Below are 16,554 nucleotides of genomic sequence, written 5' to 3'. Positions count from 1 at the left end.
GGTCTTCATACGGGATCAACCTATGATACCGGTATTTACTATCTCCTTCAAGGTCCATGTTACTTCTACGCGTATGATGGTCTTTGTGCTTATTGTCATGTCATCCACAAACGTTCTGACAGGGGGGTTGTCTCAGATAACCTTTATCCATGAAACTCTGCTCATCTTCTCCACCGACTTTACCATCAATTTCATGGCTGCAGAGAACATGCAGAATTACTGATACTGTACAGTTTGTGAGAATCCAAACTTCTAGGCGCTGCCATGATGTTGTGAAGTCCTAAGTTGTCACTGAAGCCTGTCATAGTAACTCTTGAGTAGCGTCTGTATCCTGTCTGGTGTATGGTAGCGCTGTAGTATAAGTTGGACTGGCTTATGAGGCATTCAAGTTATCTTCTTTAGAACACTTGTATGCTCTTATTGCTCTACACATCCGGAGACCCCTGACACACCTCCTTTCTGTACAGCTATGTGTAAGTATTTGTTAAACAGCATATAGGTTGTAATCTTCTTGGCCAAAACAGCCAGGAAAAAATTTCCCTTCGATATATAACAGGGTAATGGTATGGAGCTGCGAGTGACTTTGAGTTTTCCTCATTTGCAATGAAGCATCCCTCGGCTTGGTGCCAATTGTCAGCTAACTGCTCCCTTCTCTAAACAACTCTCCGATGTTTCTAAAAACGTTGGGTTAATCTCGGATATATCTTGTAAACTTTGTATGGGATTTCATTTGGTCCTCGCGATCTACATGGGATCTGGCTGTTACTGGTTACCCAGGATGAAATGTACCTGTAAACATCTTTAAGATATAGGATGCATCATGGTCCCGTCCTCAGGTTGATCCTCCTTCATTGGTTGTTTTGGCAATTTCCAATACAACCTCCAGATGTACTCCGACTGGGGGTTGGTAAAGACCAAGCCCGGAACCACTCTAATCTCCGCCATCACTGCAACACATTGAATGATCGTTCACTTGCAAATAGAGTCTTAGTGTTGCATTTTCCACTTCTCTTCTTTCAACTGTTCATGGTAGCTCAATGGGTAGAGCGCTCGCTCCGTGATCGTAAGGTCGTGAGTTCGAATTTAAAAATGGGTAGCAACTGTTCCTTCAACCTAACAATAAGTATGAAAATCGTCAGTCCGCATTCGGACTAACGACAGACTGCAAACACTGAGAAGTCCACCGCATCGACAACAGAACCTACGAAATGATGGATCCAAACGAGACTAGTGACAATTCTGTCTTATCAACCTGTTTGTCAATAACTTAACCCGTTTTAGAAATTGTTTATACGTAGAGCACGCTTCGGCTCGGCGTATCGAATCAACCCCGTATGCAGTCGACAATGGCATTCTGCTGCATAAGTACATACATGTAAGGGAAGTTGATGACCGAAAAGTTAAGCCATCACGCCCACCACAAAGCCCTGCTGCCAGATCACCATCAACGCCCCTTTCCATCAAAGTATCCACATAAAGTATGTCAGATATTTATTGTGATCTTGTATTTTGTCTGTTGTCTTGCATCAGTTTTAAAATTTAAAACATTTTCTGCTTCTCTGGAACTGAACCAATTTCAATCATGTTTTGGTAAATAAATATCATCTATAGGCAAATGGGATCAAAAACTGAATTTCATTTTTTCTGTCCCTCTAGGACACAAGGGGTGGTTAACTCCTGGACATCAGCAGTCATACTGTTGGCATAGATTTAAACTTCCTTTTGGAAAAACTTTGGAGGTTCATACTTCATACAAAAGTTGCTCATGTCCTGAAAGTGTCCCATAACCGTGAAACAGTCCTTTGATCACATTCAAGGTGACTTTTAGGAAAAAAGTCAGTGCTTCTAATAGAAAACTATAGCTTCAAGCCATTTAAAATATAACATACTTCTGAAATCTGAATTTACCATGACCAAGGTCATTCCATCAAATTCAAATGTCCACAAGTCTGAAGCAATGCTCTGGCTGCAGAAACTGCAGCGTTATGGTTTTATTTCATGGTCAAAGACTATAATATTAAAACCATAAAGCTAGTTTCTACAGCTAGCAATGTTTGTGTCTAGTATCAACTTCTAATACCGTATATACTCGCCTATAAGTCGGCTTTTTTGGAGTTAATCTCTGGTCTAAAACTCTTTGTCCGACTTATAGGCGAGCTATTAAAAGTATGGTTTTATATGAAGTCAGTCCATCTGATATACAAGCTTATTACATTTTTACCTGTGAAATACTGTAATTTATTCATTCAATAAAAATGATATCCTGTCACAGTGTGAAAGGATATCAAAATGTGTATCCTGTCACAGTGTGACGAATATCAGAAGTGCGGGAAAACTCTCGATTTCCCTTCCTATAACAAAGATTGCTGTAAAAAAAATCTTCCTTGCCCTAATATAAGGTAGATGGAAATAAATAAACCATTCTGGCAGCAAATAAAACTGTCAAAATTACCAAAAATATGTTGCTAAATCCATGTTTACCGTGTTTTTACCTCCTTATCTATGACGTCTCAACCGCTCATCTATGACGTCACAAGCCTATGGCTGTATTACAAAAAGACAGAGGCAAAGGAAAAATTAAAGATTTTTTTTTTAAATGTAATAAACAGAAAATTCAATGTTTTGTAGTTGAATATGGAATTTATTTCACTCGTGAGACAGGATTTTTTGATTTTCACTCGTGCTTCGCACTCGTGAACATATCAAAAATCCTGTCCCACTCGTGAAATAAATTCCATATTCAACTACAAAACATTGAATATCCTCTATTTATTAAATACAACCGACTTATAGGCGGACCGACTTATAGGCGAGTATATACGGTAAGCCTCCTTTTGAGAGTTACAATCGGGACAGAAATATCTTGCAAAACTTGTGCCTGGTCTATATTTTTCTAAAGGAGAATCTTTGAAAGTCTGTATCTTACTCTAATGCCCTGTTCACACGACGAGTTTAATTTGCAGTAAATTAATGCGAAGTAAACTACTGCGAATCAAACTAATGCGAATTAAATTGCGTTCACACAACAGCTAATGCGAAGTAAACTAATGCGAATTAAAATTCTACTTCTACAGCAAGGCATCAGTAAGGCTATTATGACATCAATTGCAACATCACGTCACCTTATGCATGAGCACATGCATTTGACATAGTGTTACATTGTCTGTACACATATTTTAGTGATTAACACAATTTTCCTTAGTTTTTCACTCAAGAATAGCACAAATACTTCATGGCATTTGACCTAATTTTGCCATTATGCATGCCTCAAAATTTAATTCGAATTAGCTTCGCTTAGCGTTTACACGGAGCTAATGCGAAGTAATTTAATGCGCAGTAAACTAATTAGAATTAGACTAATTCGCATTAAATTCTCCGTGTGAACGCTAAGCGAAGCTAATTCGCAGTAACTTTACATTTAATTTGAATTAAACTCTCCATGTGAACAGGGCATAAAGTTACTTATGACCAAAGGGTGTGTAATTTTACAAAGTTACAAACTGGGACTTAAAAATGCAAAAACAGTCATTATTTTGCGAGTTCTATCACATACAGGACCTCCATCAAAATTTTAAAATATTCATTTATTCAATTGAAAAATCGATTTATTCAGTCAAGAAAAATCAAAATCCAAAAGGGTCATGGGGTAAATGATTTTTCTTGGCTGAATAAGTCATGTTTCCTGAACATTCATGCTATAAATTGTTTATCATATGGAAGCAAGCAAAGCTTTTGAAAATTAACAAAACTTTCAATTTCAGCATGCATACGCTCTTAAATTCACCTTCACTTTTTATGTAGAGTTTATACGGAAACATTTGACTGAAGTTCCTTAGACACTGATTACTAATTAATTTATTAAAAGCAGCTTAATTAAAAAGAAGACTGTCAATTTTAATTTATAATTGATTTAGAGATAAAACATTCAGCACTACAATTTGCTTTTTTTTTGGGGAGTTTCGTTGAACAAAGGATTTATTGCTGGAAAATGCATAAGGTTTCCAAAGAGGTTGAATAAGATGAAATAACGACAAGGCAATATGAAGTTGTATGGCCCTGTCATGTGACAATCTAGAACCAATCAGATAATGTTGTACAGAATAATCTTCATTATTTGAGGTAACAGTTCACATAAACAATGTTTTATTTCTTCAACATTTAATTTGGATTTCTATTCAGTTATCAACATAAGTCACATATCTCAACAGAATATAGAAGAAACTTGTAAACAGTAAATGTACAATGTATAAGAAGTTTTAAATTAAAAAGCCCACAAGAAAATTCACACAAAACTTTACCAATCAAAGTACTGCAGTAACTCATAACAACATTTCTGCCAATAAAAAAGGGCAAAAACATGTATATTATTTTTATCAAGTAAAAAATTCACAACATATACTTAATGAGCTATAAACCAATGTTCCTGTTCTTAAATTTTGCTAGTCAATACTTTGTCATCATAAAAATTTGAGCATGATTTACAATTCACATAATATGGAATACAGAACAAAGATTCAACTAAAATCTCACAGTATCATGAGATCTAACAATGAATTAATGTATGAGTTTATATTTGATATATGAATATTCTGTAAAAAGAACACTGTACACACAATGTATATACATGTATATAATATTGCATAAATGGAATAATTCAGCAAAGTTTGCCTGTAGAAGTGTTTTAAACAGTATCAGAATAAACCATGTATCTGTTAGCGATGGATTTCACAACCTCAATCTGAAATGGTTTCTGAAGACACATACTCTTTGTTCTGAGTACTCCTCCTTGGTCGGGCAGTTTTCCTCACATGGTCCGCACCTTTCACTGCTCTAGACTCACGCTTTGTTGCTTGTTTCATGTCAGCTTTGGTGGAAACCTTTGAATGTTTGTCACTTTCACCAGTGTCTATCTCGTCTTCATTCACATCATGACTTTCGTTCTCAAACTCGATACACATTCCGTTGTTTGTGATGTTTTTTATGACTCTCACTTGTGTGGCATTGTCTCCATTGATACTTTCCACCACACACACTTCTGTGGAGTTGTCACACTCTGCCATGGGTATACCTTCTTCTTCATTGTATCCTTCCTCGAAATTAGAGTTGGAATCTGAGCAAGCATTGGCAAAAACGAGTTGCACGGGTGAGGCATCATCCTCTCCCCGACTTCTCTTGGCCTCGGGCAAGGCTTCCTTGTTTGTCATATCCAGCAGCTGTGTGAAACACTCACTTTTACGCTTCAGTACTTCTTTCTTTTGCTCATACTCTTTGACCTTCTTCTGCAAATCTGCACATAGAAAATTTAAAATATATGCAGAGTTAAAATGCTCAGAATATATTACTTCTTATTGGTCATACATAATACTTCTTATACATGCCGTATCTCTCATTATTGTTTGTTTTGCCTCTAGTGAGAATGATTGTCAATGGGTAATGGACGTCTGCCTCTTGCTATATTTCTGTTGACTACAGGTAACACAATTTAGATGGCCATAAGACAGATTAAAACAATAATATGTCATCTGTATTCTGAAAAATTCATGCTAAGGTAAAGCTTAAAAATTCTCTGTTTGCAGTTGCCGACTTATAATGAAAGTGGGTAGGTCAGTGAGAATGGTTTTCTGTTTTGAAAAATGTAGCATTCTGATTTTTGTTAAATAACAATTAAATAACTAAAATTAGGTTCCATACATAAATATGCTTCACTTGTTAAAACCAATTAATTGAAATAAAAAATCAAAAATAGAAAATGGAAGTTTCAATATTTAGGAAACCTGGAACTTATATATAAAGTAAAAAAACAAAAAAATAGCTGAAAAAAAGTTTGAGTCAGATGCAATTTCAGTGGGTCAGTAGGAAACTGCAAACATTTTTTTTTTAATATGAATTTAAAATATTCAAGTCATTATCTACTTGGCAATGCTGCATTTAAATTTAGAGTAGCCTCCCTTCTCACTGATGTATTCAGTATACAATAAGATAAGTACAGAATATTTTGCACAGTCAACATATTCAATACAAATTGTAATGGTCCTCCATAAAAAAAGCACTTATTTGGTTTTTAGTTCACCACCTACAGAAATTTGTTAGATTGTAAAAGTCCACAGAGGGATAGAGTCAGAATCACCTTCTACAGACTTTAACAATTCATAAACATCTGTAGACAGTCAATAAGAAACCTAGAGTGTATTCGAAACCTTTGTTCTTGATCCGAGAACGCGTTCGTAATTAAATTCTCAGTTCTCGAACGCCAAGAACACAACTCAGGAACGGGTTCGCGATTCAAGAATATACACCACCACGCTAGGTAGTGTGAAACAAGAACAAGATGGCGGGAAAAGGTAGTCGGTGAGTGAAAAAAGAATTGTTGAGGGTAATATTTGGAATTTTAAGCCAAAAATGTTATTTTTATTGAAAGCAGATTTTAATTAAAAATAAAATAATTGACATCCTTTATAATTCATTCTAAAAGTAATTGGTGCGGACACAAAACAACTGCTTATCAAAGTCTCTCCACACACAAGGGGGTATGTACAGGCCCACAGTTACATGTGACCGAATGCGATTCCTTGTTCGCTCTTGAGTGGTTTCACACTTGTTGTGTGACTAGTGTGACTAATGACGAGCAGCTTAATTAATAAAAAAATTAAGATGAAAAGTCGCCCCTGTGTGTGTGTGAGGGTGGGTGATTATTATTATTTTTTTTACAATGGCTACATGTAGAGCCCCGTATTCATCAATAGCACAGTACCCTGATAAAGATATATACTAGTAGCTCGATATCAAGTTATTTGTAATACCTTGATAAATCTATGTAGCTTTATCAAGCTATACTTCATCAGGGTATTGTTGTGGACCTGTAAAACAAAAAAAATATAGGGATGAAATATCAAATTTATTTATGTAGGCCCTACTTTTTATTTAGATAAATGAATGGATATATTGCATTCAATTTCATGATGGATTAATTTTGAATTTGTAAAGAATTTCACTCAATATCAGATATAAAATGTAATTTAAATCTAATTACCACTGTGTGTAAAATAAATCACTTAATTGAAGAACATGTATATAAAATGCATGGTTACTGTCTTGAAATATAAGCGATATTTGGGCGAGGGTAAGAAAATGTGATAGAGGGCGAGGCTTGCCGAGCCCTCTTACATTTTCGACCCGAGCCCAAATATAGCTTATATTCCAAGACAGTTATCATGTATTTTGTTTATCCTGCAACAAAATTTTACATTTGAGCATCAAAACAAGCTAATTCCGACAGATTTAGGCACATCTCTGCAGTTAAAACTATGACGCCATGGCGTAAACATTGCAGTAAACGTGACGTCACAGTGCTTTTTGAACGTCGGAATACATGCATGAGGCTTTATTAGGGCTGTGACCGGATAAAGCTTTGGTTTATTAGGTTACCTTTATTAGGTCAATGCAAGGGGTAGTTGCAGGATAAATATACATAACCTGTAGTTAAACGGGGCGAAACCACTCGGCACAATACCACTCGGTGCGAACAAGTAATCGGGATGAACCCACCGGTTAACATGTGACCCAAAGAAAGAAAATGCATCTTTTGCTTAAAATTGTTCAAAATCAGCAATGTTTCAAGACACACACACTGAGGCATTGTCACATAAAACTTTTGTCATACCGGGGTATATATTATAGTGTATTCCCTTATTTTGATTAATAAGACTATGAATCATCTTTTTAAAATTTCAGTACAAAAAAAGCTATGGATCAGGAGGAGGAGATTTTTACCATAAGTTTATTAGACACAACAGACCAATTGGAGTATGAATGTGATGTAACAAAGGAAGTTTTCCTGCTTCTTCAGACAGGTATCTGCAATATCGAAAGAGGAATTAAAAATGCATTTTTGTTACACTGTTTTGTAACTTAGAATACTTAAAGGGGAATATTCAATACACACACACAAAAACACTCTTGGATTCTCTATTTTATAGATGCACAAGCAAGAGAGGAATTCCTCCAGAGTATGAAAGCAGATGGGCTAAAACCAGGTAGTTTTACAGTATTTTCATTTGTTGATCCAATCTCAGATATGTATTTTTTGTTTATTTTTAAAAGAAATATTATTTAATTAGTTACATATAATTGCTAAACATTTTTTAAAAAGTGCTTTTGATGTTAATTTTTCAGTCGACAAGTCCAAACAAGCTCTGGATGAAAAACATGCTGAAGGTATTAAAAGTAATCAAGATGTTGTAATACCCATGAAGCTCGACACAGACTACCTATTATTTTGCTATGCATTCCTTTATAATGTAATGAATTAATTGCTAAACATTTTTTAAAAAGTGCTTTTGATGTTAATTTTTCAGTTGACAAGTCCAAACAAGCTCTGGATGAAAAACATGTTGAAGGTATTAAAAGTGGTCAAGATGTTGTAATACCTATGAAGCTCGACACAGACTACCTATTATTTTGCTATGCATTAATTCCTTTATAATATAATGACATGAATAACTTAAAAAAACACACACCAGCCAAACTTACCTGAAACTTGGCACAGAGTAAGACCATTTCAAGTCCAAATATTTTTCATACTCTCAGGATAATTAGTCTGCAAGTCCTTGAATGGCATCATAAATACAATGTAACACTTACCATCCTTTTTTCACTTTCTCTTCGTGGAAAGGGTAAATATGGGCCTCTTTACACCCTTCCTGCTACACGCTTAAATGGGAAATTTCCCATTGTTATCAATTTTATAATTTTTTTTACAAACCCTCTCCTTTCCATTCATGCCCAAAAATAAACCAATTCCACTCCATAAACACCCCAAAGAATTTTTAAAAGAAACCTTTTTTAAACTGGAACTACTTGTGTTAACAATGAAATAGGGGTAAAATTGATAGTCTGTATTCAGCTGCATATATAACCTATTTTTGAACTTATTAGTCTTAAATAAATACATGTAAGAAGTTTTTCCTTGTACTTATTCAAGATTCGTGAGCATATTCAAATTTATTTCATTTAGAGAACGAGCAATTACCAAAAACCTGGGCAAGAAAAGAAACGGATATGCTGGTCGCTCTCCGTATGGAGAAAGATGAGGAGTTCAGGAAAAGCAAAGTACATCAGAGAATATGGAACAATATTGCAGCAGAAATGACCCAGAAAGGCTATAAAGTGAATGGTCAAAAAGCGGCAAATAAATGGAAGTCTTTAAAAAGATCATATATGGAGGTGATTGACCACAATTCCAAAAGTGGGAATGATGCAAAGACTGTGCCATATATGACCGATTTCAATATGTTATATGGAAACAAACCATCAACCAAGCCAGCTTACACTCTGCATTCATCTGGATCCGGATCAGCAACCAGTTCTTCTGAAACAAAACTTAAAAAACGAGCAATATCTCCTAGCGGAAGCAGCTCCGAATCAGACACTCCAGTGAAAATGGTGAAGAAAATACCAGGTCGACAAATAAAGAAGAAGAATACAGTTTTGGACTTCCTGCAGAATTATGCAGAAAAACAGTCGGAGCAGATGAAGCAATTTACAGGATTTTCTCAAAGAGCAACAAGCTGCGAAGCTGTCACGTTTGGACAGATTGTTAGACATCCTTGATAAGAAGGGAGAAAAGAAGTGAATTTGTTAACTTTGTTAACGTTACTGTTTATGAAGATGTTTTATTTGTGCCATTTTTTTTGAAATAATAACTGAGAAATTTTATCACAGACTTGTAATCTTGGATCTTGAGATTTTTTTGTTTAACTAGTCAAGTTTATTATATTTTGTTTGTTTGTGCTTTTTACGGTGCAGTTTGTTGGTGATTCTATTAATTACCAAGTTTTTATTGATCTATGAAGATTTTTTGTTGTGATATGGAGAGATCAAGAAATGATCAGTATTTTTGTAAACTGTTTATTATTTTTTTTTCAAATAAAGTATTCATTTCACATATAATTACAAAAGTGGTTGTCATCATCTAATCTTTATTTAATTAGAACATATTCACAAGTCTTTGTCTGGTAGCTAGTCCATTATCTGCATTTTGAAATATGTTCTGGAAATTGTTAATGTCCTCCTCATACTCGATGAATGATGGAATATCATCATCAGCAAGAATGCATAGGTTGTGCAAGACACTGACAGTCATAATGATGTTGCATATTTTTTCTACATCTGTGCAGTATATTTCACGAAGACGCCGAAATCGACCTTTTAAATGTCCTATAGCTCTTTCAACTGTTTGTCGCACTGAAGATAAAGATTTATTAAATCGTTTTTGTTGAGGAGATAAACATGATAAATGACCATTATCTCTTATGGGTGTTTGCAGCCACCCTCTTACAGGATAAGCACCGTCACCAAGTATGAAGGTATTCTGAGAAAATTTGTTATCATTTTCTGCTTCTTGATATAGAGGTGAATTTTTTAACACTCTGGCATCATGGGTTGAACCAGGCCAGCCTACATAGGCGTCAGTTATTAACATGTTATCATCCACGACTAACTGGAGCTGCACAGAAGGGTAACCTTTACGGTTTATATAGTCTCTTTCGCCCCCGGGTGGATTAACAAGTCGGATGTGCGTTCCATCAATAATACCAACAACACCTGGCAATCCGCTTCTGTTCTGAAACTCTTGAGAGATGTCATTTAAACGCTCTTGTGTTGGCCATCGTATGAATTTTGAAGCATTAGTTGCAATCAATTCCGCAACCGAATGAATACACTCATGTGCAGTGCTTGTGGACACACTAAATAAATTTGAGGTTTCTCTGATGCTTTCCAGGTTGCTTAGATGCCACAGGCAAATAAGTAATTGCTTTTCAGGTGAAATTTGAAACAAACCTCCTTTCTTTCTTTGTAAATTTTCACTGAATCGGTTTTTCAATATGTTAAACACAGTTCTATTTATCCTGAAATGTCGGCGAAAATCGTTGTTGGAGAAGGAGGGGACTATGTTTTCGGCAAAGTTTTCAACTTTCGGGGCATTGAGTCTTCTGTACAGTGGAGAAAACATTACTACAGGGTCAAAAATATGATGAAATAATTGTTCATTAGCGTCATCTTCCTCAATGAGCATATCAAATAGGTTGTAGTATAAAAGCACTTCATTCTGATGCGCCATTTTTCCACGTGTTCTTGGCGTTCGAGTATCTGTGTATGAACATGTTCGTACGCACATATTCTCGGCGTTCGTGAATGTACGAACAGTACTCAAGAACAACAAGAACGACGGTTTCGAATGCACTCCACATGTCATGTTCTATCTGCTTTAATTTACATTTCTGACAAACTGCTAAGCATATTATCAACAAACTTTATATCTTCATGCAGTCAGCAACAGGGATTCAACATGTATAAAACTATCATGGAACTGTTGATCATTTATGTGAATGAAAAATAACACCAGAACTAATTTCATCATATTTTGTGATCAACCTTACAGAAAGATGAGCTCCCCTATACTAAACTTCATGAAAAAAGAGATATTACCTTCCATTTCCCTATCTAGTCGAATTCTTTGTTTTTCCATGTCAATCTGGTGAGCTTCTAGTTTGTACTTCATTTTTGACATCAATCCCAGCTGTTTAACAATCACTGAAATCACTCTGGTATCTGTAAATAGAATTCAAAAATTTAAAGTTACTTTCAGATGATATATATCAAACTGACTTAAGTATTCATCATATACAAGTATGTTTTTGTGTGTAGAGCAGTTTTAGAGGAGATATCAATTGAGAATGATCAGTATACTGCATGCATAAGCGTGACGATGGATAAATATTTCTGCAGAAATCTCCTACCTTCTAGGGGAACCATCCTTCGGACCATTCTGTTTTTAAGGACATCCAAAGATGCCTTAATTTCCCGAAAAAATTCATCAACTAATCCCAGCTCCACAATACCTTTCCAAAGTGTCCTATCCTCTGTATGTAGAATAAAGATTAGTTAATGAGTAAGATAATTAAATCATCTATATCTAAAACAACACACTGCCAGACTTTTTACCATTGAGGCTTTTTATGTTTTGATACTTTCCCAACCATAACACAATTTTCCCCAAAATTTTTTCCAAAAATTCTGTAAAAATTTAAGACATTTGAAATCATTACTTTCATGATTCATTGATGAAATTTCTTACTTAATTCATAAATTAAGAAAGTATGAAAATGGGATAAACATATAAATCTTCATAAACCAAAAATTATACTCATTATATCAGAAAAGGAAACCATTTGCAAACATCAGAAACTTGTAATGAATAAACAAATATATAAAAAAAACATTTAAAAACGAACTTTAACTTAAATATTACCTATTTGTTCACCATCTGCAATTAATCTGCATTGAATTATTTTACATACTGGTAGAGCTTCTTTAAAGTAGTTTACAATATTAGACATCTGGATTACAGTTGGTATTTACCCTCGTCAGTGGTCTCCCCCTGGATGTCTGGATACGTGACTGGAGTCTTGAGTGAGGACTGGATCTTCTTCTGAGCCTGGCTCATGTTCTCTAACATCTGGAGCTGGAGTTGTGCCAGGTCCGGTTTGATGTCCTCCGGCTCCTCAGTGATTTCCTCATCCCAGGGCACCCTCTCACCACTGGTCACACTCTGTAATATATCACATGTACATTATAGTAGGTCATCACATGTACAAGTACATCACTATACTTGTAAGTCATCACACATACATAAGTGAAGGTCATCCTTTAAGATTTAATTGACATCTTAAATTTTAACTTTTAAAGAATTATACTTAATTTTGGGAAAATATGTTCATATGGTGAATATGCGGATAAATGACTCAATTTAGCAAAAAATTTCAACTTTTTAAAGGTGGGAAGATTCAGGGTACAGAATCAGCACCTCCAAGAAATATATTATGGTTCTATGTTTTGAAAATTATGGTACTTCTTTTTGATCATTGAACTTTCCAATGGTAACAAACCTGTATTTTCATGGTTCCGTTTTCAGCTGTTGTCGTGAGCAGGGTTACTGGGCTTTGGTAACTGGTGGGTTGAGGGATGTTGTACACTACAGAATCGGGTCGTGTGGCCGTCCTGGCCTGACATCTCCCAGTACACATCTTCTCATGATTCCAAAACGTCAACTGTCCTGCATCTATATGTTTCCTGGTAAACATATTCTTATTGTAAAATCCTTCAACAAATATGGTATTTAGCAATTAATTTACATTCTTTTTTTAATACTCCATGAATAAACCAAAAAATTGTACATATTTTCTCTCAGTAGTCTTAGGAGTTAAAATTCCAGATCACGGGTATTTACCATTGCAAGGCATTGTATAGGCATCTAGTAATTTGTTATAATCTTACCTGACTTGGATGCCATTGATCCTGACTGCATTCTTCCAGTCCTTCAATCTGGCTTTTTCTCCCATGTACATGAACTTTTTGGGGGTGACGAATGTCTGATCCTCTAGCTCTATACATTCTCTGTGTATCCCTGGGCAGGTAAATAGTTCTCTGTGGAGCCTACCTCTCAGATTCCCACAGGACACATCAAGTATCTTCTCATCTGATAATTTCTTTGAATGAAGAAAAAAAATAACGATTTTTTTTTAAACCAGAAATTGCAATATATTTCAATCAATACATAAATTTACATGTAGACTTTGCATTACTTATTTCCCTTTGAAGTCAACTAAAGGCAAGTTGGGAGGCATACTTTCTTGACTGTACTAATTCCTTTTTCCGGAGTTCTTGAAAAGTGTCAGTATTCAGTAATATAGCATTTTCCAAATCATAAGTGTACATTCACAGTTAATTACTTATCAATCCAACCTTAAGTCTGTATTTTGGTAGCATTAGATAGAAAAAAAAAGCAATACGCAAGTTTCCAGATTATAACTCATCTACGACAGAGGTCCAAAAAGTATGCATATCAGCATGGATGTGGGACAGGTTGTTAGTGTATACAAATATGTATAAATAAATGGAAGATTTTATGGTTTTTAAAATTCACTTAATATTATACATGTTATAAAAAGATAATGTTTATGGTTTTTAAAATTCATTTAATATTATAAAAAGATAATAATGTTAAGCAATGATGCATTTCATTATTTTATCAAGCTCAACTATGCATATTTTTCAAATTGACTTTCAATTAGGATACTAGTACCTGAAAACGAAAGAATCATCATAGTCTTTATATAAAGTAAAAATTTCCTTGAATGTATTAACCTTTTCTAAAAAGTTAGTGGGATCTTTGAAGTTATAATAAGGGAGAAAGAATCAGTGTGTCATTTAGAATGCCAGCGTACAATGATCAGATGCATGTGTACCATATTTATTAGAGGAGAGGTCCATATCTCTTCCCGCGTCTGAAAAGTCTTACAACCACTGATATTTTTTCTTTTTTCCTATTTTTTAATTTTAAAAATGACACCTTTAATTAATTTCTGTTATTCTTGAGTTGAAGAGTGCATCCTTACAATCCAGTAGTTACGAAAGAGCACAACGGAGATAATCTCAAAACTTGCATATTGAACTATAAATGACAACTTACTAAGTTCAGAATGTGGGAAAATAGTGAAAATGGGATATCAAATTTATTATGCATTCTTTTATAGGAACACTTCTAGTATACCGGTCCCCATAAATATGGCGCTAAAATAGGTGCCGCCGAAGGCGGTGTACAATATATAGACGATCGCGTGAGCGATCGACAAAATCGAAAAAGAAGCCACAAATTGCAAATTTGACCCCAAATTCGTGTTCCTTGTGAAAAATTGGGTTTAAAAAAACTGGTTTTTAAACACAGTTTTTTAAATGAGAATTAAGAGATTTCGTAAAATAACGTACTTGTTTAGAAAGTAAAACTCCATCTTGCGTTGTTTAGGAATGTGGTCACATGATCATTTTTTGACGTAATCTCATAAATATTCATGATATGCGTCACTTGTGTTTTGACGTAATAAAGAAATGCCTGATAGGACTCAACTGTCTCAAAGTGCAATGTTATTAAAATTGCGAGATTTTTGTGAGAAATATATGGATTTAACAAATGTTAGCTAATTACTAGTCATTGATGGATCGAATTGTGCATCATCATCGATATGATAGGGAAAATATTCTGAATTTGGACATTAGGAGGTCAGGATATCGAGATGCAGTAAACGGTAAGTCACTTTTACTTGCCTAAACTTAGCACTCAAAGGTGGTCATGTATGGACATTAGACCTAGATTGATTCATCCGAATTTTCGTTCATAAAAAAATTCCTGTTCTTTGTATGCAAAAATTTCATGAACTAGGCCTAACCCAAAGGCAAAGTGATGGAGACCGATGTAGGCCTATATCGGCACGATTTGACATTAGGCTGATTCAAGTAAGTTTTTGGTCACAAAAGGCAAAAATTACTGTAGACGTACTTTTTTCCAAGGGGTCATAATTCCGCGGAATCTCAATTTCTGTTTAATCCGCGGGTAGATTATTACGCGGATTTTCTAGACTGTCACTATATGGCTTTCATTTATATTAAGTACGCTTGGACAAATTTCCGCGGAATATTTGCGACCGCGTACATAGCGTAAATTAATACCACGCGGATAAAAGTACTTCTACAGTATATAAATTACCCCAAAGTCAGAAAGATTTCAGAGTAAATTTATAAAACAACCCCAATTTTAAAAACTATATAACCCTAATCACTCGATCTGGATGCGTCTTATTGAAGTGAGTGGGAAATTGCGGTTTGTTTACATTCTGCATAGCAACGGCAAGGGAAATAACTGCTCATGCGCAATCGCGTGTTTCTGGGAACCGGCATACTAGAAACTTCCCCTTTTATATAATACTCCCAGAGACTATATCAACAAAGTTAAGAACATGATGAAATAGTTTACCGGTAACATCTTTGGTTCTCTTTTTGGAGACATAACACTTTTAAAGGTTACAGTTTCCATTTCTGCCTTTGCCTCAATATCTATCCTGAAATAAGTGCTATTAATTGAAAAGAAAAAAAAATAAACAAGTATTGTACATGTGCTGAGACTAGATGTGTTTGATATATTTCCAACATTGAAATGTTATTTAATATAAGTGTTATATTTACTGACAATTCACATGGACCAAAATTTTTAATGTTTACAGCTGAATGAATATTCATAGAGTTTGTAAAAAGAATGACGTAACGCATAAAACTAAAATAGGCCCCTAAATTAAGTTCAATTATTTTTTCTTAGGTTTATTAAACCTATAAATCTCTTTACAAATTACGTTCGTTTAAAATTCCGAGAATTTAATAATCATTGCCTCAGTATCGATTTACTTCCTGTTGATATTTACAAATCCCGGACTCTATACTGGGACATTTAACCGTCGATATAAGCAGAACGAATGACTACGTTATTCATACATACACGTATACTTCTGTTCCAGAGCTTCTAGTTGTAAAATCTCTTAAAACGTCGCCAAAAAAATGTAAATTCTTTGTCTAAAATGGACGTCCAAACATGTCGTGATTTGCACGCTCTTCGGTGTGACGTTACCCTACGTTACTTGGCATAACACGTAATCACGTGAGAGCCTA

At 34.9% G+C, this 16,554-nt stretch overlaps 2 protein-coding genes across 5 annotated transcripts; one reads left to right on the top strand and one right to left on the bottom strand.

Moving 5' to 3' along the window:
* Positions 1-3,951: 3,951 nt before the first annotated feature.
* Positions 3,952-16,520, bottom strand: LOC134267184 (glucocorticoid modulatory element-binding protein 2-like). 3 transcript variants are annotated; one of them, XM_062749404.1, is made up of 9 exons: positions 16,385-16,520; positions 15,869-15,953; positions 13,336-13,547; positions 12,948-13,131; positions 12,421-12,610; positions 12,311-12,325; positions 11,799-11,921; positions 11,488-11,610; positions 3,952-5,287 (listed from the first exon to the last, which is right to left on the bottom strand). In XM_062749404.1, the coding sequence occupies exons 2-9, from the start codon at positions 15,926-15,928 to the stop codon at positions 4,734-4,736; spliced, it is 1,461 nt and encodes a 486-aa protein (XP_062605388.1). In that variant the 5' UTR covers positions 15,929-15,953; positions 16,385-16,520; the 3' UTR covers positions 3,952-4,733. The 3 variants fall into 3 exon arrangements, with proteins under 3 accessions (XP_062605388.1, XP_062605389.1, XP_062605391.1); XM_062749405.1 differs by lacking the exon at positions 16,385-16,520 and adding an exon at positions 16,242-16,260; XM_062749407.1 differs by lacking the exon at positions 12,311-12,325 and having other exon boundaries at positions 3,954-5,287.
* On the top strand, positions 6,186-9,902 carry LOC134267181 (uncharacterized). Of its 2 annotated transcripts, XM_062749399.1 has the most exons (6): positions 6,186-6,348; positions 7,732-7,850; positions 7,977-8,033; positions 8,173-8,214; positions 8,355-8,396; positions 9,014-9,827. In XM_062749399.1, the coding sequence occupies exons 1-6, from the start codon at positions 6,329-6,331 to the stop codon at positions 9,607-9,609; spliced, it is 876 nt and encodes a 291-aa protein (XP_062605383.1). In that variant the 5' UTR covers positions 6,186-6,328; the 3' UTR covers positions 9,610-9,827. The 2 variants fall into 2 exon arrangements, with proteins under 2 accessions (XP_062605383.1, XP_062605384.1); XM_062749400.1 differs by lacking the exon at positions 8,355-8,396 and having other exon boundaries at positions 9,014-9,902.
* Positions 16,521-16,554: the final 34 nt, after the last annotated feature.

The sequence above is a fragment of the Saccostrea cucullata genome, unplaced genomic scaffold (genome assembly GCF_032062105.1).
Source record: "Saccostrea cucullata isolate Sc308-1 unplaced genomic scaffold, CSIRO_AGI_Scuc_v1 ctg1951, whole genome shotgun sequence".
In the NCBI taxonomy this organism is placed as follows: Eukaryota; Metazoa; Mollusca; class Bivalvia; order Ostreida; family Ostreidae; genus Saccostrea; species Saccostrea cuccullata.
This window is presented reverse-complemented; position numbering and strand designations above follow the sequence as displayed.